At 56.8% G+C, this 23,057-nt stretch overlaps 1 protein-coding gene across 2 annotated transcripts; it reads right to left on the reverse strand.

The window, feature by feature from the left end:
• Positions 1-2,364: 2,364 nt before the first annotated feature.
• PRODH (proline dehydrogenase 1) lies at positions 2,365-14,887 on the reverse strand. Of its 2 annotated transcripts, XM_050318657.1 has the most exons (14): positions 14,752-14,887; positions 13,800-13,996; positions 8,286-8,320; positions 7,833-7,982; positions 7,623-7,687; positions 7,135-7,251; positions 6,908-6,987; positions 6,601-6,682; positions 6,186-6,278; positions 5,950-6,096; positions 5,626-5,801; positions 5,441-5,539; positions 4,992-5,080; positions 2,365-3,331 (listed from the first exon to the last, which is right to left on the reverse strand). In XM_050318657.1, exons 2-14 carry the CDS (start codon positions 13,943-13,945, stop codon positions 3,150-3,152), a joined length of 1,461 nt encoding a protein of 486 aa, XP_050174614.1. In that variant the 5' UTR covers positions 13,946-13,996; positions 14,752-14,887; the 3' UTR covers positions 2,365-3,149. The 2 variants fall into 2 exon arrangements, with proteins under 2 accessions (XP_050174614.1, XP_050174615.1); XM_050318658.1 differs by lacking the exons at positions 13,800-13,996; positions 14,752-14,887 and having other exon boundaries at positions 8,286-12,482.
• Between the last annotated feature and the right edge of the window lie 8,170 nt (positions 14,888-23,057).

Here is a 23,057-nt window from a genome sequence, read left to right on the forward strand (position 1 = left end):
AGTGGGAATATAACCACTGGGTAGCACTCCCTCTCTCCCTCCCTTTTCCGCTCTGTAGCCCTGGAATGTTCCATGTGTATGGCAGCAGCACCAGGAAGCAGCATACCTGCATCTCCCCCTGCCTCCACAACCCTGTCCCTCTTGTTCCATCCTGCTCACAGGAGTAGGAATGTGAAGACCATGGAATCACAAATTGCTCCCTTAGGATGACTCGGCCTCAGGCTGAGCTCACCATCCCTTTCTGTCAGGGAAAGTGGGATGGGGAGGGGTCAACTCCAAAGTTAGGCAGGAATCTGGGCTTGGTGATGGTATTCCCATGCCTCCTTTGGCAGCTGTGCCCACCTCGAGCTTTAGCCTTTCTCTGGCTCTTTCCATCCTAGGATTTGCTTCCTACCCTGCTCCCTTCATCCCCTCCCCATTGTGCTGAGCAGCCACGGTGCTCCACTGCCCCGGTCATGATGGGCCAGGGCAGCCTCATGCTGCCTCACCTTCCCCTGCTGGTGCTTTGTGTGAGGATGTGTTTGCTTTTGGATGGTTCCTGGCTTCTATAAACTCTTCCTCTTCACCAGCAGACAACATACCCCAGCTGCTCCGTTTTCACCAGTCTAACTCACAGAAGGGTTTGGGCCATAGCCAGGGAGATAAACTGGTCCCTCAAAAGATGCTGCCAACTGGTGTAAAAGACTGTAGAAGCTGAGGATGCTGTGGGACAGAGGTGGAGGGAGATTTTACAGTGCTCTGGGCTGGCTGCTGCTGCCAGGGCCTGAGGGATTGCACAGCCCACAGCTACCAGCCACCCATCCCTCCTCTCCCTGTGATCCTGGCAAGGTTGCTGTCCATGCAGAGCATGGCCCATGCTTTCCATCACACACCACTTACATTTCCTGTTTCAGACTGCCAGGTGCCTGTCTCCTGTGGAACTGCTTTTGGAAAAATACCACAGAAGAAGGAAACCCCAGCACTACAGTATTTCTGAACACAAAACTCAGCGAAAAGATGCTGTTTTGTCCATGGTTCAAAAATCCCTGTGGCTGCTTTGGTGGGCAGGACTGCATGGAGGGACATGGGGTGTCATAGGATGTAAGGTTCTCATCACCATCCTGATGTGACCAGGCTGCCCAAATGGTTGCTGCAAGGCTCTTTCTCCTTCCATCTCCCCCACTGTGGCAGCTAGCATCCTCACACACGGGAATGCTGCAACATGGCTCCTGGCACCTGCACCACCATTCCATGACTCCTCTTCCTCCAGGACAAGCAGAAAGCAGTGTTCAGCAGCAAGAGCTAACACTGAGTACAGTGGGGAAAGCCTGGGACACGGGGTGGGTGTTGGTTGTGTCAGTGCACCCAGAAAAAAGAGGTAGTTGCTGTTTTCTGGCTGAGCATGGGTACAGCTGTGCCAGGGAAGGTTTAGGCTGGATATCAGGGAAAAGGTTCTTCCCCCAGAAGGTGGGTGGGCACTGGAACAGGCTCCCCAGGGCAGTGGTCATGGCCACAAGGCTACCAGAGCTCAAGGAGTGTTTTTACAATGCTCTCAAGCACATGGTGGGATTGTTGGGATGTCCTGTGCAGGGCCAGGAGTTGGACTCGATGATCCTTGTGGGTCCCTTTCAGCTCAGGAGCTGAAAGGTTGCAGGGAACCAGGGATTTGGAGGCTTCAAGGACATTCAATGCCTTGGGCGTTCAGGAGGCAGCACCCTGCACCCATACACTGCCTCTGCAAACAGCAGCACATAACACCTCTGAGACAGACTGTGGAGTCATCTTGTCCTGGAAAGAGGGTTGGGGAGGGAGTTAACTCCAAAAAAGGAGGGTCAACAGGGGCTCCTCCTGCCATGCTACACAGATGCATGGGGTCTTTGCATAATGTCATAGTAGATTACTTCTGCATCCAGAATGCAAAAAGAATGCAGTAGAGCTAAGGCTCTGGGGTACCAGTGTGTTGTATGCCACTGCAGCAGCATCCTGCAAGGGCTGGAGGGGCAGCCCAGTGTCTGGAGCATCTCCCCCCTTCCCTGAAACACAAGGAGCCCAGCTGCTGCCTGCATCAGTCCTGTTTATAAATCCCAGCAGCCCTGACCCTGTGCTCCAGCAGTGCTCCTTGCTCTGCTCCAGGTGTTTTTTTAAGGCAGGAGAGCCTCAGCTAGAGAACAGCAAGGAGGTGAACAGCTCTGGAAATCTAAACATCACCCCTTTGAGGGACTGATCCAGGGAAAAAGGAGACACTGCCACAGCTCTAGGCAGGGAATCCAGAGATGCCTGTGATCCTGCAGAGCCCAGGAATAACTGCCCCTAAGTTGAGATGTGAAAACCAGGGCAGTGTCTGGGGACAGGCGGCTGCCCAATAACTCCAGGGGAGAGACAGAAGCAGGAACAGTTGTGATTTAATCATTTCCATTCTCTGCAAATCCAGTGTACAGCACAGCTGAGCTGTGGTCCCGCTCTGGGTGCTCCCACAGCCCCTGGTCCATCACTGGAGCCAGGGACTGTGGGCAGGGCAGGAATGGCACAGGGATGGGGCCAGCCCGTGCCCCTGGCCCCTCCTGCTCCACTGGACATGAGCCTGAGGATGGACAACCCCAGGAGGTTTTGGCTCAGCTTATCCTGGGGGATGGGGGAGAGCCTGGACCTGCCCAGCTCTGATCAGTGCAAAGCTGCTGAGCAGGCAGGGAGTGGCTGTCCTGGGACAGGCAGCAGGGACTAATCCAGCCCTTTCACAGGTGTGGAAGAGACAAAGCCCCAGCCAAGGCTGGAGATGCTTCTGGTTTGTCCCCAGCTGGTGCCCAGGTCACCCAGCCCACCTGTACCTGAGCCCATGGCACGAAGCAGACAGGTCAATCTCCCTGCACAATCCCACCAGGGGGAAACTCCGGGACAGTGTTCACCAAGGCATGGGGCAGGGCTGGCAGGAGAGCCCCAGCATTACCCCCTGGGACAGCTCAGGAGGCTGTGGGATGGCAGAGGGACATCCCTGGGGCAGTGCCAGATGGGGCAACCCCGCAGCAGTGACTGCCGGAAGGTGTGCGTGGTTCAACAGCAACAAGGACACTTCTCTCAAAAGGCACAGGGTGCTAGGGGGAGCTGCAGCACAAGTGGGATGGGGAATGGTGACAGTGGTTCTGGCTGAAGGCACAGGAGCCCCGGGGTTGGGGTCAGTGGCTGAAGAGGTTTCCTGCGAGGAGGCGCCTCTTGACCTCTTTCCAGAGCAGGTCCCGCTCCCGGTTCGCCCGGTGCATGAAGCCCCTGTTCTCCTGGGCCCTGCGGGACAGGTAGGGCAGCACCTCGTTCACGGGGCCGTAGGGCACGTACTTGTACACGGGGAAGCCAGCCTGGCCTGCAGGGAGAGAGGAGGCTCAGGGGAGTGCCGAGAACGCAAAAAAATGGAACAAAGGGAGAAAGGAAAAAAAAGAGGAATAAAGGGAGAAAAGCCGAAAGGGAAGAGATAAAAACGGGGAAAAGGGGAAGAAAGGGGCCAAAAGGCTACAAAAAAGCAATAAAGAGGGCAAGAGGAGGAAAGGGAGGAAAAAAAGGGGGAAGAAAGAAAAAGAAAGAAGGGGTGAAGAAAAAGAAAGGGGGTGAAGAAAAGAAAGGGAGGAAAGAAGAAAGAAAGAGGGGAAGAAAAGAAAAGGGGGAAGAAAAAGAAAGGGGGAAGAAAAGAAAGAAAGGGAAGAAAGAAAAAAGAAAGGGGGGAAGAAAAAGAAAGGGGGAAGAAAAAAAGAAAGGGGGAAGAAGAAAAGAAAAAAGAGGGGGAAGAAAGAAAGAAAAAAGAAAGGGGGAAGAAAAAGAAAGGGGGAAGAGAAGAAGAAAGAAAGGGGGGAAAAGGAGGGAAACAAAGAGGGGGAAGAAAAAGAAAGGGGGGGGAAGAAAAAGAAAGGGGGGTGAGAAAAAGAACGGGGAGGGGAGAAAAAGAACGGGGAGGGGAGAAAAAGAACGGGGAGGGGAGAAAAAGAACGGGGAGGGAAGGAACAGGAGAAAAAAGAACAGGAGGAGGAGAGAAAAAAAAAGGAGGAGGAGAGAAAAAAAAGTCACCCTCCTTTTCCTGCCAGCTCTCCCACGCCCCTGGGGCTGTGCCGATGCAGCAGGGATGGGTGTGCAGGAGGCTGCAGTTGGGCACTGAGAGGGGGATCCTGGGAGTGGCTGAGCCTGTGAGGAGAGCTGCGGCGCATCTCTCCTGGCTCAGCACCGGGAGCTTGGGAAGAAGCCAGGGGGAGCGGCCCGAGGTCACCAGGAGCCCTGGGAAGGTCAGCAGCTGGGGCTGGGCCAGCTCAAGGAGCGTTCAACCAGAAACATCAAGTTAACACATTTTTCCAGTATGACCAGAGGAGGCTGCAGATGGTTGGCCATACCCCACTTCCGAGGGAACTCCAGGACAGAGCAGTGTCTGTGCTGGACAACTGCCCAGTTTGCCTCCTGCTGCTCTCCTGGCCTTAGGACTCTGCTCTGGACAGCAGTGTGGGCAGGGGGATCAGTCCCTGACCTGACACTTGGACCCTTGCATGCCCCTCTGTCCAGGTCCCTGGCAGTGCTGCTCCGCTCCTGGGCCAGTGCTGAGGACAAGGTCCGGCAAGCGGCTGGTGCAGAGAGCCCAGGACTCAATGTGCACCTCTGACGGAGCCAAGTGACACCCCCAGACCGAGGAGGTACAGGAGGGGCGTGCTGTCTGCCAAGATCAGTCTGCCCCACCTTAGGGCACTGCAATCTCCACTTAGAGTCCAAAGTGGGAATCTCCCTGCCCAGTCACCATGGGCTTATGGAACTCCAGCAGAGAGATGTGATTCTCTACCTACATCCTCACCTACATCTTGCCCAAACCTCACACAGGGGTCACAGCACTCCCCACAGCAGGGCACTGTGCTCAGCCAGTCCTGTGCTCTGTGACAGGCCTGGCTTACTTGCTCCTTCCTTTGGACGCCACAGCAGCTGCTCACAGAGACCCCAGGGGTCCAGATAGGGCAGGAGCACCTCTGCCAAGCCCTCCCCGCCCCATCACTCACCCAGGGGGAAGGTGATCTGGTCACACATGCCCAGCAGCTGCCCAAAGCACACCTTCTTCTCTGAGGGATGGATCCCAAGCTCCATCATCCTGCAAACCAAGCCTCAGCATTAGGGGAGAGCAGAGGCAGCATGGAGCTCACCGCAGCAGTGTGTCCCACCAGAGGATTGAGGATCACCTCCAGATAGGACAGCATAGCACTGACCACATTCCAGATGGATGCTGAGATGTGGAATTTGAGGGATTTGTTTTCACAGCAGCTCCTGGGTGCTGCACCTCAGCTCTAAGCCCCATCTAAAGCCCTGAGCACCAGCTGGGAGCCAGGATCCCTCCAGGTGAGCTCAGCGGGGACCTCAGAAGCCACAGCACATCTTACCACAGCTCTGCTAGGCCCCCACATCCCTCAAGCCCCTAGTCCCTGCATTGCCACACTGCCTCCCCAGCACCCACCTGCGCAGGGTGAACTTCACTGTGTCCTCATTGTGAGATGCCACCATCACGCTGGCTTTCCGTCTGTGCTTGATCTCCTCCAGGACATAGTCCAGGCACCTGAAGGCAGAATGGGCCTCTGGTGAGGCTGCTCGTGCCTATTCCCACTGAGGTGGGAGAGGAGTGTGGCTGGGGCTGTCCCCTACCTGTGGTACATCTCATTGGTCTTCTCATAGGTTGGGTTGATGGGATCCTCATAGCCCATCTGAGCCGCCCTTTCCCGCTCCTGCTCCATGTAGGCGCCACGGACCAGCTTGGTGCCAAAGTGCCAGCCCTCCCGGCGGGACAGCTCCACGTCCCCTGTCACGTTGTCGTAAGCCTCCTGCCACCAGGTGGAAGGGATGGCAACAGGTCATCACTCCGGTGCCACCCCTTCACTTCAGCAGCTCTGCCATTGCATTGGCATGGCTTCAGGAGCTGAGGTCTCCACCCATCTGCAGCAGCAGATGCTGCAAGGTGCTGGATCTCACCCTCAGGTAGCACTGATAGGTGTTGAAGATTATGGGCTGGTTCTTGTTGAAGCGGCGCTGTGTCTCCACGGTGAGGCGGCTGATGGCTGGCTGGAAGTAGCTCTGCTCTGCGTCCACCATCAGCCTCACACCCTTCTCCATGGCTCTCTGGGCGTGAATGACACACAGGTTGGGTTCATAGGGCTGCCTGCTCCATGTCTCTCCCTGTGACTCCCCCAGCCCCAGTGCCCCCTCACCTTGGCAAGGACATCCATGCGCTGCAGCACCCGCTTCATCTGCAGATCCTCCTCCTCACTGAAGCGTGAGAACAAAGGTTCAAGCTGCCCAGTCTGAAACAAGCACAGGTTTGTGGCACCCTGCCTGCACCCAGCTCTGCCCATGGGAGACACAAATCCCCCTGGAGGGAATCCATCCCCAGGGCTGCTGCCTAACCCAGCCTCACAGCACTCACCAGTGAGCACGGTGTGACAGTGCCCACCCTGCCAGCCTGGTGGTTGCACAATGTGGTTACAGCATGGCCAGGTTCTGGCAGTACAGATGCCACCAACACTGCAGCCACCAGCAACCTACTGGGAAGAGCTGGAGACCCACACTCTGCTCCCCCAAACTGCCCGTGGGACCGCTCTGGGCTTAGCATAGTGGGGTACTCACCTGCCTGTTGGGGATGAGCAGAGGCTTGGAGATCTTGGTGCGCCTGTCCAACACACTGTTCCAGTGAAGCAGGTCCACAGTGCTGGGAGCAGAGAGTCAAGTCCCTACCGGTGTCTTGCAGTCTACCAGCTGCCAACCCCCACCAGCAAGCAAGATGCATGACACGTGCTACCCTGACCTGTTTGTCACCTCCACCCTTCCCTCCACTTGGTTGCTGTGGAGACCTCCCCTTGCTGCTACCCCAGGAACAGGGACAAGGTCCCCCAGCGTTCCCACCCAGCTGCCCCCCCGGTCCCAGGTACCTTACCTGCTTGTGCCCAGGCTCTCGCCCACAAACCACTCCTGGCTCTCTGCCTTGCTCACAATGCCGAGGTTGGCCAGTGCCTCCTGCCACCAAAAGGAACATCAGGGGCTACAGAGGTTTTCCTGCTTAAGATGTCACAGCTCAGGGTTGCTCTGGGATCTCTGTGTCCTCAGCCGCCTCCTACAGCACATCCCCAGCAGCACAGCCTCCCTCAGGCCTTCCTGCCTCACCTGCAGCTTCTCCACCTCCAGTTTCATCTCCAGCACTGCCCACCCAGCCTGGCCCTGCTCCGCAGCCATTTGGAGAAAGAACCTCCGCCACTTCACCAGCACCTCCGAGAACCGCACCTGTGGGGACAGAGCTCCAGGTGAGACACCCAGGCTGGAGCCTCCTGTCGTGCCAGGGCTTTGCAAAGTCATACCCAGCCTGAGGCAGATGCTGATCTAGAGTGGGACACCTTGGCCAAGCCGAGTAGTACAGACCCCCTCCCATCCCCTTGTGTTGGGACCTTTAAACTTCTGAGCTCTTTGTATCTCCCCAAAAGTTGAGGCAGGGTCTGTAGGGGTCTCGGGCACACAGGGAACAGCCTGCTGGCGCCCACTCCTCTCTGCCATTACTAGAGATGCCACCGCAGCAAGCCTGGCACCTGCCCCGGTAGAAGCATCCTCTGTGGCCCTGGCTCTGCCCCACCTCACTTGGTCACAGCCCTGGCACTTACCAGGAACTGAGGTCTGGCCAGCGCCGTCAGCTTGATGGCAGAGAAGCCGTCCTCTGAACTGCCACCTGGAGGGAGCCAGGAGGACAGAGTCAGCCCAACAGCAGGGTACTTGGGCAAGAGGGAGGTACCTGAGATACGGTGGTGGTGGGACTGAGGCACCCCTGTAGTCCCCAACACAGTGGGGCTGCCCAGGACACATGGAGCACTCACTTGAGGCATCGATGCAGCGGAGGAAAGTCTCCATGTGCTGGTCACACTTGGCCTCATCCGCGTAGAAATAGGTGTGGGCACTGGTGACCCCACCATGGTGATCCCCAAATCCCTGATGGGCTCGGTATTGCTTCTCCTTTTGTTCTGCTCCTGGGGTGGAAGAGGATGGAGATGGGCCATGCAGCCAAGCTCCAACAGCCTCCCCAGGACCTTCTGCCATGAGTGCAGGGGAGAGGGGCTTTGGCTTGGACCTCAGAAGAGCCTCCAGGGCTGACACATGCCCTGCCTACTCTGTGCCTGAGCAGAGGCTGAGTCTTTGATGAGGAGTAGGATTGGGCCAGGAACCACATTGTTCCTCATTCAGCTTATTTTTTGAGGCTGTGGGAGCTGGGTCCTTCTCCCACAACACAAGGCCCACGGTGCCCAGATCAGCTGGACCTTCCAGTCACTCACCTCCCAAGTCCTTCTCGGCTGCAGAGGTGCGGGAGCTAAGAAGAGAAACAGGGAAGATAAGGGCCAGGTCAGTAATCCCCTGCAACCCCACACTGGTGGCCAGGGCAGCTCTGAGGCTCCTGTGCCACCATCCTGGTGCTGGACCCTGCTCTTCCCTCACCATCCCATTACTGGTGGGATCCAGCTGGCAGATAAGATGCCCCAAACGCATTTGTGGAAGAGAATGGGGCTTTACCATCCATTCAGGGAAGACCTGGAGGCCATGAGGCAGCACAGCAAGGATGCTCTGTCCCAGAGTCCAGAGCTGCTCTCCAAGAGTCCATCCTGTGGCGAGAACAAGGTAAGCCCTGGTGGCGGCTGGGATGCTCCATCTCTAACCAGCTCATGGTCCTTGCTGTGGTAACAGCAAACCTCAACCCAGTGCCTCCCCACCTTGATGGCACCTGCAGCTGGACCACAAAGCACAAACCTGCTCCAGACCCAGAGCACATGGAGCCAAGGATGTCCTGCTGCCTCAGGACACTCCTCTGTGCCTTGGCATCAGCCAACAACTCACAAACAACATCTCAGCTTCAACTCCAGTTGACCCCAGATGTAATTTTAAGTCCAAGCTCTCCTGCCACAGAGATAACAGGGCTCTGGTATATTGGGGGATGCAGGCCAAGTCATGAGATACTCCCTGAGCCTGAGCAGCTAAGCCTTCTTGCTGACATCTTAAACCCAGCCACAGACCTGAGGTCTCATTCAGAAACAGGGCCAGCCCATGAAGAGCAGCCTTGAGTGACAGCAGAGCCATCTCCTCCAGGAGGTCTCTGCCTTGGCATCACTGTCCCAAAACTGGCCGTGCCCAAGGAGGGGGAAGCACATTGTGAGGGAAACAGCAAAGCCACCCATCCAGAGACAGTAGGTCTGGACAAGAGAGCAGAGAGGCATGTGGCATGGTCCCAGGACATGTTGTTCCAAATGGAAACCCAGTGACAGGGATTAGGAGCTGCTGGAAGCATAAACAAGCCATTCCCTCTGGCTTCCTGGAGCCAGAAACAGCTCCACATGGCTCAAAGTGCCACAAAGCCTGAGGTGAGCTGGGGCAGAAGCAGCTGGAGCTCACAAGGAACAGAAGGTATCCCACCTAGCAGGCTCTGCTCCCTGATTCTGTTCCCCTGAGGACAGGAAAAGCAGCTTTCTGGCCCTGAATACAGAAAGTGAATGAAAGGAAGGAGAAGAGATCATACACTTAGGGATGGAATGTGCCAGCAAAGCCCTCAGCAGGTGGCAGGTCCTCTCGGAGCAGACAGTGTGGCACAGGGAATGGCCCTGCTGTGACATGAGGACACACAGACATGGGTCCTGTGGACAGGTTCCAGCTGCAGCTGAGGACAGCTCTGAGCCCAAGGCACACTTGGGCCCAACATCCGAGGTGCTGGGAACAAGCGGCCGGGAGCACTCCTCCAGTGAAGGTACACAGCTCAACTAGCAAACAGCACCCTTGGAGCTTGGTTTTGTGTTCCCAACAACAAACACACCCTTCCCAGGAGCATTCCTGCTGCATGACTGCACCAACCCTTCCTTCATCCCCCAGGGGGGCATTTAAAGCGGTGCCACAGTGCTCACTTTGTTCTTCTGCAACAAGCAAAATAAAGGAAGCTTCTTCCAGCTGAAGAAATAACTCCGTCCTAGATATCAGTTGCTCGCTTTGCAATATTAATCTTGGCCAGCAAAGCCATTCCCTTGTCCACCAAGTGCCACTGAACCTCGCTTGTACCTGGCCATCCAGTTTGCAAACTGACAGCAAGTCTCTCAGAGCAGGATCCATCTCCAGGCACTGCCCAAACGCTCCTGGCAGGTTATATCCAGAAAGGAGCAACCTCAAGGTTGAACTCAGGACCTGGGAGCTCACACTTGCCTAAAGCAGGTTATGAGGACTTGCCACAGCCCAATAGATGGCTGGGAAGGGTAATCCAGCTGACACAGCATCCAGGGGCTTTCAGGAAGTTTTGGATTAGGCTAAATAAACCATCTCAGGAACAGCACAAAGGAACACTGTCAGAAATAATCCCTATGGCCTTGGAGGTTGCCCAGAGGGTACCAGCAGCACAGTGTGTTTGCTCTGCTCATCAGCAAGTGGGTCTGGCAAAGAGGATGTGGGACCAGGGAGAAGTTGTCCCTGAATGACCTTGGAGAGCTTCAGGTTAAACAGAAGCCACCCCATGATCCCGGGCACATGCTGCCAGAGCACTGGGCAGGGTTGGCAGCAGCTCTGGGAGCAGGAGGAGAAGGGGAGGTGGCAGTTTCGGGAGCAGGATTGGCCAGGCTGGATGGTGATCCCACACTGGGGCAGGTATCAGGTATCCACACAAGGAACCTCTAGAGGAAGTCAAGTCCATATGCTGCATGGCAGAGCCTGAACAGTATCTGACAATGCTCAGGGCAGGACTGTCCCTCCCTGTGTTAGCACAACCCCAACCCATTTCAGCCTTGGGATGCCCATTGGCCAGCATCAGCCCCAAGGCTGCCAGGGCACCATAATCACCTCCACTATGGAGGTGGACTCCCTCCTTCACCCCATGGGTACCAGAAGCCCCTGCCCAGCCATGGCACTGCCTCTCCAGCCCCCACCCAGGCTGGCACCCACCTCAAAGCCCCCAGCCCACAAGCAGCATCCAGGGCAACACACTTATTTCCAGCTGTGTCACCATGACATGGCAGAAGCCTCCAGCACATGGCTGAGGCCTCCTGGGACAAGCTGGCAGAGTCCTGGATGCCAGCCTGGGCAGGGCAAGCAGGAGCCTGTGGCAGGCAGGATAAGCCCATTCCTGCCCACGTTGCATTGCTGTTCCCAGATGGAAAGCCTGTGGAAAAGGTGGACACAGCCCATTGGTGAGGTAGAAAGGGTATTTCCCTGCCGTTGCCTCCAGCTTGCTTCAGAAGAGCAACAGGAGACAGCACGAGGAGCCCCAAACACCTGCTGGCTGCTCCTGGTTTGTGCCTCTGTTTCCTGGCTGGTAGCAGGGCCCGACACTGAAGCATTCCCGAGGGGAAGGACATAGCTCCAGAGCTCAGCAGCCACAAGCCCGGGACTCCTCACCCCTCTCAACCACGTGCAGGCCAACTCAGCACCAGCTCTGGCAGAAACACTGAGAATTTGGCATTCTGCCCTAAAGAGAGCCAGGAAGGACCAGAGCAAGGGTTGGCAAGGGGCAGGGTCTGGCACAACGCTTTCAATGCCACCCTGGGCTTTGTCCCCACTCTGTGACATCCCTGGGTAACCTCCAGGATGGCATTCATAGAATCACAGAACATCCTGACTTGGAAGGGACCCACAAGGATCATCAGTCCAACTCCTGGCCCTGCACAGACACCCCAGCAATCCCACCCTGTGCCCCAGAGGATCATCCAAACCCTCCTGGAGCTCTGGCAGCCTTGGGGCTGTGCCCACTGCCCTGGGGAGCCTGTTCAGTGCCAACCACCCTCTGGGGGAAGAACCTTTTGCCAATATCCAGTCAAATTCCACCAGGGCTTGGGGCAAGGATACATTGGGGGGTGCAGAGAATGGGCTTTGCCAAACTCTTGGGTGTAGATGGCCCACACAGCACAGGACCATTGGGGGATCTAGCAAAGAGTACCACACATATGTGACCTCCAGATCTGCTCCAGGGGAGACCAGCACAACCCAGGCAGCTCACAAACCACTGGCACTCAGCAGGCAGGATAGAGGTGCAGAGCCTGCCTGTGAAAGTCTTTTGTGGTCAACCACAGGAAAGCCCTTGGCACAGGCACAGTCAGGCATGGAGGGCAGTAGAGCCAGCCTGGCAGCACAGGCATTGCCAGCTCACCCCACAGGGGTGCTGAACACTGTGCTTGGACTGCAGCTGCATGTGCAGGGAAGAAACACCACTGCTACACATCTTCAAAACAGCCCCCCAGTGCCAGGCTGCAGTGGGGTGTTTTGAAGCTTTTGTATAAAAATAAGACGTTTGTAGCCCAATTTGGGATGGTGCAGCTCTGCCTTCCCCCCACAGCTGCCATGCCAGCGTTGCCCTCACACGCTGCCTGCTCCCGTCATGGCCCTTCACTCCCAGGGGATGTCTGGCAGCAGCAGCGAGGGGCACCCGCCATGGCACACGAGGGCCCCCGATAAGCAGTGCCCGGGTGTGGAGCAGAGATAAGGCTCCCAGCGGCAGCACCTGCAGCACCACCCTGACACACACCGCACTCACAAACCACCCCAAAAAGCCGTTTCCGCTGTTTTTATCAACACGTAACAAGCACGTGACAAGCGTGTGACAGCCGGACAGTGTCCCCGTCCGTCAGCAGGGACAGGGCTGTGCAGTCTTGCCCGGGGGACGGAGCTTCTCCAGCCTGTGGCCTCTGGCCTCTTGTCGTGGGTGGGGAGACACCACCCTCCCCCGTGACCGTGAGGTGCCGGCCAGATCGATCCAGAGAGCGGAGCTGCCCGGAACTGGAGCCCGAATAATGGAAAGTTACCGGCAGCTTTGGGCTGGTGCCCGCTGTTGGCAGAGGGCAGGAGGCAGGGAAGGCTGCCCAGGACAGTGGAGGGGCATTGAGAAAAGAGTGTCTCCACCCTAGTTTGACCGGGTTGGAAATGGTGGGGGAGTGGAAATCATGGAATTGTTAAGGTTGGAAAAGAGGTCCAAGATCATCGAGTCCACGAAAATGTGGGGTGGCACACCCCAGTGTTTGTAGGGTGAGGGATGGAGGGGGTAGGAATGGGGAGAAGCACCCCAGTGAGGGAGAGGGGAGACTTCAGGGGTGGCAGCAACGCAGTGTGCACAGAGCGGTGGGGCGGGATGGGGACACAACACCCCACTGGGGCTAGGGAAAAGTGGGACATGATTGGTAGCAGCCCAAGGGGAAGATGGAATGGGGGGTCCAGTACCCCAGAGGAGACAGGGGATAGAGGTGGTAAACCCACCAGGAGGGTTTAGAGGGGTGCGGCACTGCGGAGCGGGGGCAGGACCCCGGTGTGTGCAGACCCATAGACAGGGGCAGAGGGGGCGCAGCAGCTCGGGGGGCAGCACCCGGTGTGTGCAGAGGGGTTGGAGCAGGAACACACCCCATGGGGGTCACAGCCCCCGTCTTCGGGGCCGCTCGCCGGCTTTGGGGGGACCCATCCCATAGGGCTCTGAGCCTCCGTGTTCGGGGCAGGCGGGGGCGGGGCCATGACGGCGGCCCCCGTGCCCAGCCAATGGGAGCGGGGGGACGGGCGAGCACAGCCAATGGGAGCGGGGGGACGGGCGAGCACAGCCAATGGGAGCGGGGGGACGGGCGAGCACAGCCAATGGGAGCGGGGGGACGGGCGAGCACAGCCAATGGGAGCGGGGGGACGGGCGAGCACAGCCAATGGGAGCGGGGGGACGGGCGAGCACAGCCAATGGGAGCGGGGGGACGGGCGAGCACAGCCAATGGGAGCGGGGGGACGGGCGAGCACAGCCAATGGGAGCGGGGGGACGGGCGAGCACAGCCAATGGGAGCCCGGTCCGGCCTCGCACTCACCGCCCGTCCCGGCGCTCCCGCAGATCCTCCTCCACGCTGTAATCCAGCACCGCACCCACGCCGAACGCCTGGTTCCGCCGCAGGAGAGGCTTGATGGCCTCCTGGTCCTCTCCGGCCACGAACTGCCCGTAGAACGTCATCTTCATCAGCCGCTCGAACAGCGCCTGCCCCAGCACGCGCTGGCACAGCTGCAGCAGCTGCGGGACAGCAGCGGCTCAGCACCCCCGGAGCTGGCACTCCCTTCCCCCAGAGGGAGAGCCCCACCGGCATCCCCCAAAACGGGCACCCTCCGGACCGAGAGACCCCAGCCCGCGCACCCCTCGGACGGAGAGTCTCCCCGGAAGGGGACTGACGCCTCCCGAATTGAGCGCTACCAGGACGAGAGGCCCCGGTTCAGGACCGTCACCCCCCGAAACGGGCACACCCCTCCCCACACCGCCCTGGAGCGGGTCCCCCTGGCCCAGGATCCCGGCACTCCCCAAAATGGGTACCCCCGGAGCGAGAGCTCACTCGGCCTGAGTCTGGCATCCTCCAAAACAGCCACCCCCAAAGCGAAAACCCTTTCGGTCCGGGACCGAAACCCACTGAAACGGGCACCTCCTGGAGTGAGCCCCCCGGCTCGCACCGGCATCCTCCAAAACAGGCACCCCCCGGAGCGAAAGACCCCCGGCCCAGGACCGACACTCCTTTGGAGCAGGCAACCCCGGAGCGAGAGAACCCTAGCCCCCACCGGCACCTCCGGAAAGGGCAGTCCCCATCGCGCGACTCGCACCCCCAAAAAGGGAAGATCCTGCAGCAAGATCCCCGCCGAAATGGACTGACCCCTCCCAGAGCGGGCGGCCCCGGAGAGAGAGCCCCGCCGGTCCAGAGCCGGCAGCCCCCCCACCAGCCGCGGACAAACACTCCCCAGATCAAGCCCCCAGCCCCCCAGCCAGCCCCTCCCGCCACCCACCTCCCGGTTGTGCTGCACCAGCGGCTCCACGGCGCACAGCCCCAGCACCACCAACCCCCGCAGCAGCTCCGCGCTGCTCTTGCTGCGGAACGCCTCGCGCGGGTCCCCGAAATCCACGGCGGGGGGCGGCGGGTGCCGCTCCGCGCCCCGCGGAGGAGGGGGTGGCCCCGGCCGGGGTCCCCTGCCCGCCGGCGGGGCAGCCCCGTGGGAGGCGGTGGCGGGCGCGGAGCGCGGGCGGCGGGAGGGTTCGCCCAGGCGGAGGGCGGCGCGGAGCGCCCGGGCCGCGCTCGGCAGAGCCATGGGCACGGCGGGGCCCCCGCCCGCCACCGCCTTAAGTACGGCCCGCCCGGCACCGCCCCCGGGGCTCCCGCCGCCACCGCCCCGGCCCCGGCCCCGGCCCCGGCCCCGGCTCTGGTTCTGCTGCGCCCCGGCACCAGGACCGGGACCGGGACTGTGACTGATTCTGGGATAGGCACGGGGATCGGCGGCGGGAATGGAAATGGAACCGGCACCGAAACCAGCATTGGAACTGGGAGAGGCACCAGGACTGGGACCGGGATCGGGACAGGAACCAGGAGCGGCACCGGGACTAGGAATGGGAATGGGACCGGCACCGAGACTGGCACTGGGACAGGGACTGGGATCGGGACCAGGACTAGGACCCAGACCGAGACCGAGTCTGGGATACGAACCACGTCCAGGAGAGGGACCGGAACCGGCACCATCACCGGGACCCGCACCGGGACCGGGACCAGGACCAGGATCGGAGCCACCCTGCCCAGTGTACCCCTCTCCCGCAGACCCCAGCCCCAACCATCCTCTTGGCTCAGTCTGTCCCGGGTACACATCCCTCCCCGGAAGGGCCTGGAGGGGCGGGTGCAGCTCGAGGGGAACCCTGAGCCGGGGCTGAAGGGAAGCCTGTTCCTTGGAGCAGTGCTGGGAGTGGGGCAAAGAGAGCCCCATTCCCTTGGAGGAGCCCTTGGAGAGTGATGAAAGTCTTAAAGCCTTGGAATGGTTCCTGGAAGGGACGTGGGGAAGAACTGGGGCCAACCCTGCAGGGCCAAAGCAGCCCCAGGGAGGGCCAAATGATGCCCCAAGGAGACCCTGTCCCCTCGTGACCAACCCTGGGGCAGGCTGTGGCATGTCCAGCCCACAGAGCTGGGCGACCCTTGGGGAGGGGATCTCAGACCTGGGGGACCTGTCATGAGAGAGGTGTTTCGAGCCCCTGCACTTACTACTGGTCTGTGCACGAACAATTTAGGGGTTGCAGCTGAATCCACACTCATTTGGTCTGGGTTCGTGGGTGCTGGGGTGCTGGGGGTTCTTGAGGCAGCAGGCGGGCTGTTTGGTTTTATCTGCTCTGCTGAGCTCCAGAGAAGACTGGCAGGGCCTCGGGATCTTCCCTGGCAGGCTGAGTCCCTGCCATGTTCCTGGCAGGCATTTCCCTGAGCTGTTCCTCCCCGGCACACCCAATGCTGAGTTTCAGAGATCACCCAGCACCTCCCCGACACCCTGAAGCCAGAAACACTCCCAGCTCGGCATGGGAGAGCAGAGAGCAGATACCTCCCTTCCTTTTCACAGGATTGTTTCACAGCAGCATTACAGTTGCATCCTTTCTCTGTGCCCATGTCCCTTCTCCTTGCCCTCTTCCCTTCTCCGTGCCCTCATCCCTTCTCTGTGCCCACGTCCTCTTTCTATGTCCCTTCTCCTTGGCCACCTCTCCAGTCCCTGTTTTCAGCGGCTCCTGGAGGATGACTCCGGGCTGATGCAGAGCTGCCCAAATCCAGCTCTTCAGTGACATCTCGTGCCGGGAATGCTCAGCGCAGGCAGGAGCTGGGAAAATTAGTTCCTGCAACTGTTTTTCCTGTCCTCCACAGTACTGACATTGCAGTGAAACCACGGGGGTTCCCTGAGCTCATTTACAAGCTTTTCTTTGGGAACAACTTGTCCTTCCAGGGTGATAGCCAGACAGTGGCATTGCCCCTGATAGAGCTGGGTACAAAGCTCTGGAAAAGCATCCACTTGCTTCAAAACATTTCCTGTGCTGTGTTAACTCTTGTGTGCTATTTAGAGCAAAAAAATTCACTTGAAGTTCCTCACTGTGATGAGGCTACACACGTGAAGTCTTGGGCTGCAGTTCAAACCTCATTTCTCAGCCAGGTGCCACAGAGAAAATTCCCTTCAAAGGCTCTAATGGCACCAATCTTCCCTGGGAAATACTTGCCTGGTCTTAGCAGGGAAAGCTTCCGAGCACTGCCTGCTGTGCCAGCAGAGCTGCAGCCCCAAACATCCGGCTGAGACTGGAGCTTTGTGGTGCAAAACCAGGTCTGAGTTTCTGGAGAAACTGTAGTCTCAGATTCAAATGCAGAGATGAAATGTAAAAAAGCCATTTCTTGGTGAAAGCGGAATATGATGGTGGTACCCAAAGCAGAGGAAATCTCTGAGCTAGCAGCTCTGTTGATGGTAGGGAGACCAATAAAGGATTCTCCAGACTGCTGTGGGGACCATGCCAAGGTTCCCTCTGGGTCACTGCACTGTGACCTTGCAGAGCACTGACCCCCAGCTCCTGAGCCCCCTCGACTGTGACTTTATACCCTCAGGACACTGCACCCAACCCTGCCATGCCCAGTAGATGCTGCAGGCACAGAGGGTGCACACTCAGGGCCTGCTCCAGCTGTGCCTGCAGCCTGTGGCTGGAACACACACCACGAGGACAACTGTGCTGCTGTTTCCCACACAGGGAACATGCCCCAGGCTGAATAACATGCATCTGAGTCCTTCCATGGGCACTCTGGGCCGCAGCAGTGATGAGAATAAATCCAAGAGATGTGGTTATGTATGACTTGAGAAGCCATAAGATGTGAAGAAGTATTTTTCCTCACAAATGGGTGAGGAGGGAATTTGGCACAGGAGGAGATGGCAGTTCAGAGGGGAGGCCATGCCATGGATATTTCATGGGCTGGCGCCAGGCAGAGGCTTTTTTTGCCACCACAAAAATAAGAGATGGCAAGGAGCAATGGCAGCTGCTCACAGCATCTGGGAGTGAAAGTTGTGGGATGATCGCTCTTCCTGCCTTTCAGCAGAAGCAGGCATGGGCCCAGGACCTGGAGTCTGTTGGTGGTGCTATATACCCTCACTGTTTTCTTCCTCTAGCCCAGTGCTAAGGTAGGGGCAATCCTGCCCCATCCTCGGGACTGGGGCTCTGTCCTTGCCATCCCATAGCTCTGCCAGCCCTCCAGCCCTGCGTGCTCCAGCAATCCATGCTGCCCCGGGCACACCGTGCTCCCAGCATCCCTCCTCTGAGGTTTCCCTGGAGAGTGCTGATTCAGGTCCTTCTTCGGGATATTCCTCACACTGATCATACGCTGGACTCGTGCCCAGCACCAGCACTTCAGCTCTACCAAATTGCTTACACCCCAGGCCAGGCTGGGAGGGGCATCTACACCCTGTCGATGTGGGGAGCTGGGTGGATCCTCATTTGGCTCCTTGGAGCAGGAGGCGATGGCGTGGCAGGAGCTGGATGGGTCAGAGTCTGATGTGGACCCACTGGCAAAACCCAAGAGAAGGTGGACATGAGAATGGCACTTCCCAAATTGCAGCTGCCTGTGGCTCCCCATCTGGTTGAGAGTTCTTTTTCTTCACAAGATGCTTCATCTCCTGCTGTGCAACTCTTCAGGGAGAACCCCGGACCCACTAATGCCCACTGTGAGGGAATAAATCCCTGTGGGGTGACAAGAGCTCCCAGCCTTAGAACGAGGTGTGTTTGGATGATGAGTTGGTTCTCTAACTCCTCCCTGTCACCCTCCCAGGGCGGTCTCTGGCTTGTGTCACAGTACAACGCTCCCAAAGTGTGGTGGAGGAGCCAGCCTGCCCTCCCACAGCCAGGAGGGAACTATGTCCTTCCCTTGCCACCTAAGGTGGCAGAGGCCCCAGGAGGTTAAGCTGCCATAGGATTTGGGGTGGCACAGCACCGGCAGGTGAGGCTGAAGCACCCCGTGTCCTGCCTCCTTGGGATCAGAGCAGGGAGTTTGGAGGACTTGCTGGTCACCCCAGGAGTCACAAGATGAGAGCTCCAGGTTTTGGGGTGTTCTTTGTAAGTTGGGGGCACCAGGGAGAGCAGCTCAGAGCTGCCACAGACCCTGCAGAAGAAAGGGAGGCTGGACGACTCCTCTTGCAGCTGATCTCCCAGCCACTTCAGAGCTTGCTCTCCCAGTGTTGTCCAGATTTTGAAAGCTGAGCTGAGTTATGATCCCTGGCAATTTTCACTTGCATCCCAATGATTTTTGATGAATCACTTGCAGCCTAAGAAATAAATGTCCTCTTGATTCCACCTGTGAGTTCCTGGGTCTGGCATGGCTCAACAGCCATGAGGAAATACCCAGGTGAACTCCTGTCTCCATAAAGGTCAGTGCTATTAAAATATTGGGAAAGTTTTCCCTGAAAGGGAATCTAGGAAATATTCGAGACAGGGAAAGGCACATCAGACTTCTCATATCAGCTAATTAATTTTTTTTGCAGAGGGTCCTTCTGTTTTTTTATTCCCTGGCAGAAGGGAGTCATATGAGATGTCTACAAGTATGCCTTGGGGAACAGGAAGATCAGCAAAGACCTGAACAAATTCTGCTACTCTTATGGCTGAGAAAGGATCACGCCAGAAGGTTTCTGTGTAAGTGTGGCCTTGGGAACGGACATAAAAAGCCTTTTTTCCAGGCTGTCTCCCTTGGCGGGTGAGTTGTTTATGGAGCCTGTATGTTATGTCAGAACATTTGGAAGGGAGCCAACTCTATTTTAGCCCTTTGTAAACGATTTAAACACCTCGTGCTAGGGGAACATTCCTGGGAAAGCAGCGGGGAAGGAGCTGCTTGGCTCTGCTTCCCAGGAGGAGCAGGGATGTGTGTCCCCAGGAGATGGGTGGGAAGCAGAAGGGGCCAGCCCTGTCAGGGACAGTGGGAGCATGTTGGGGGGGGGGGCTGGCTGTGCCCCTCCTGCCCCCATCAAGAGCTGTTGCTGAGATCTGAATCAGGGAGTCCCCCAGGGCCAGCGGCCTCCGAGTACAGCTGGCCAGAAGCATCCCCCAAACCTTCAGCTTCGTCCCAGGTGATGTTACTGAGGAGCCCCTCTACTCCTTTTTGCACCCTTGCCTGCAAGAAGCATCGCCTGGGAAGGTCAATGGAGCTGAAGATCCCCAGGTGCCAGGTGGGACCCCAGTGAGCTGAGGGCAAGGGTCCCTACAGCAACTGGGAGCCAGACATCATGGAACTGGGGCTCAGCAGCACTCCTGATGCTGTAGCAGATCATCTCCAACTCCCCTTACCTTGAGGACCTGCCTGCTCCTTATTGATTAATGTGGTGGCTCATTTTTCTAAGAATAGGCTCTTAATTACGGAGTCTCAGGAAGCAGAGATATCTCATAGCAAAATCTGATTGACTCAAGGGTTGCTGCAGCTCCAGCAGAGCCCCATTGGTTGCAGAGCCTGGATGGCCACTACCAGAGATGGCTCCTGGCTGGATGAGGGTTTCAGGCTTGTTCAGGTCTATTCTCAGCTCAGAGCAGCCAATTGATACTTGTCTTTTTCAAAGTGTCACTTAGTTTTGTTTCTTAACTTTCCCTGTATTTAATTGCAAGCAGGTAGCACTGAGTGGCACCTGGATTTGTCTTCCAGCCAAAGGAAAAATGTTCCTTTTTCCCTTGTGCTCCTGAGGTGTCCATAGGGAAGGGGAAAAGCTGTTCTCTTTATTTCTTTATTTCTTTGTTTCTCTATTTCTTTATTTCTTTATTTTTGTTTTGTTTTCCTGCCTTCTTCTTTTCCACAGACAAATACTTTGTGGGAAGCTTCATGCTTTTCCCTTATTCTTCTGTTCCAGGGAAGCACTGAGCTATGCTCCCAAAGAGAGAGCACTCAGGGAAATGGCCTGATGATTGAAGATCCCAAAAAAGCTGAAAAGAGAAAGAAAAATGGAAGATAGAATTAAAAATTGATTTATTTTTCTATGTTTACTCTTCTCCAAGCTCAGGTTCCTGTGTTGGGAGCAAGTGTCTTGCCAGGTCCTGAAGATGGAGAGGGGTATGTGAGGGCCCTGTGGGCCCCCATCCATCCACCAGCACCATGACCTCTGTGAAAGCAGAGCACAGCCTGACAAGGTGGGGTCAGGGGCCTTCTGGGGACAAATTAAGGAGAAAAAGGAAAGAGAGACTGAAGTTGTTGGCTGCCAGTGCTGGCCATGTCTCCCTCCCCAGCCAGCATGCAAACCATCCGTCATCTGACAGATCAGCTGGACACTGCTCTCCCTCTCCATCTGCTCCTGTCCAGGCTCCATATCCACCCTGTCTCCCATCCTCCTCCATCTTCCCTGCAGGCTCTACCCTGTGATCCCAGCCAGCCCTGCCATGGATCCTGGAGGAGTCACAGGTCCATTGGGTACTCAAAGATCCCTGAACTCCACGTCCAAGCCCACATATCCTTTCTCACTGCATGGGCTGCAGATCCATGCTGAACTACTCATATTTTTTTCACCATTTATACCTTATTTTTTGAAGGCTGAATCCCATCTTTCACTTTGGTGGTTGTGGGGCTTCATTTTGCACATTCAAAGTTTCTTTTGGTTTTATATGTAATCTTTTAATTCCTTGCCCTAAGAAGTATCAAGGGAGCCATGACTGAATCTAATGCTCCTCCATGGGTAGGCTCATCTAGAGATGCCAGGGGCCCTCCCAGCTCTGCTATCACTGAGCCCCATTCCTACTGTCCCACAGCCACTCCAGGACTGCAGGATGGGAGAGAGCCCAGGACAGATTCCACCCCAGAACTCTGCAGAGTGCTCCACAGGGGATGACCAGGGGACACTGGGCCTGGTATAACAGCACTGGCAGCTGCCACCAAAACTTGCACCCTAAGTATATGAGAACTCAAATAATTTTTCAACATCACCGGCCAAATTTCCACAGATTTTCCTGGGGACAGGGGAAAGCAACACTCCAAGTCCCTGTTCCACAAGCTGGCGATGTGACAGCTTTCCACTGGAGTGACCAATTTTTTTAATTCATGAAGGCTAAAGTAATTTTCTCTCATTACAGCTGCTGATACAGCTGGAAAAGTGAGCTTGCTCTTCAAAAGCTCATCTGCTGCTCCAGCGAAGGGCAGTGTCCCCCAGCAGAGCTCAGGGTGTTCGGCTGCCCCAGCTCCAGCAATTTTTGTCCCTCCAGCTGTGACACCTTGCATTGGAACTTGGAAAGAAAAAGACTCCAGGATGGAAAATTTCCAGCCTAAAGGATAAAGTTGGGCAGAATACATGTGGGACTTGCCAGACAGACCCAGCAAAGGTTGTTCCTTGTGCTGACATTTTTGCCTCTGTGCTTTCGAGAGCTGCCCTGTGGCTTTGCTCCAGCCAGGTCAGGCTCTGCCAGTGTAAGGGGTGATGTCAACACCACCACGTGACTTTCTCTGGGCTTACCCAAGTTTTCTCTTGTCTCTGGAGCTGTGGATATTCCAGAAGCAGACACTGCAGTGGTGTTACATCCTGTGGGAATGGTCGTCCCATCACCCCATTGCATTCCCAGAGGTGGCCCAGAGGTTTTGACCCTCTAGTTACTTGTCCACAGCAGATGCTGCACAACCATGGTTGCACCACAACAACCCTGACACAGCCCAGATAAACCACTTGATGGAAATGAGGAGCTGGGATCTTATTGCAAGCTCTGGTTACTGGAAATCAAGAGCAAACCACTACTCCATGTCCGTGCAATGCCGGCTGGCTGGTGTGCACATGAGATTGCTTTTAACAGGGGGCATGCTGGAGACAGGTGTGACTGAATTCACCTCTCTCCTCTGAATTCTTACTTTCAGGCCTTGTCAGGAGGATGTCAGACTATCCCTGCAAGACGTGAGGAGCTCGGCAGAAGGACCTTCGTGGGCTATGCTACATCCTGAGCTCCTCTGCAGCAGGAGGAACCCCACAGCAATCCATGGGGACCCCACGAGTCACTCCTTTAGGAAGTTCCCAAATGCTGAGGCCAAAGGCTGACCAAATTCAGCTGTGGAGAAGTAGCTGTACAAGGAGATTGGGTCTGAGTAATCTCAAGGATTTAAACCTTTTTGCATTATGAAAAATATGTCATTATGGTTTGTTTATTTTTTCTGTTAAGAGAAAGGCAGCTAATTCAAGGTGAAAAAAAGCAGGTTGAAGATGAGTGATGAACCTGCTCCTATGTAAGTTTGGAGAAGTCATCACCAAACGTGATGTGGGATTGCTCTCCTCTCTTTCCCTCCAGGGAGCACTGTGGCACCTCCTTTCCCTTGGATTTTGGA

The sequence above is a fragment of the Myiozetetes cayanensis genome, unplaced genomic scaffold (genome assembly GCF_022539395.1).
Source record: "Myiozetetes cayanensis isolate MyiCay16 unplaced genomic scaffold, myiCay2020 scf21, whole genome shotgun sequence".
Taxonomy (NCBI): Eukaryota; Metazoa; Chordata; class Aves; order Passeriformes; family Tyrannidae; genus Myiozetetes; species Myiozetetes cayanensis.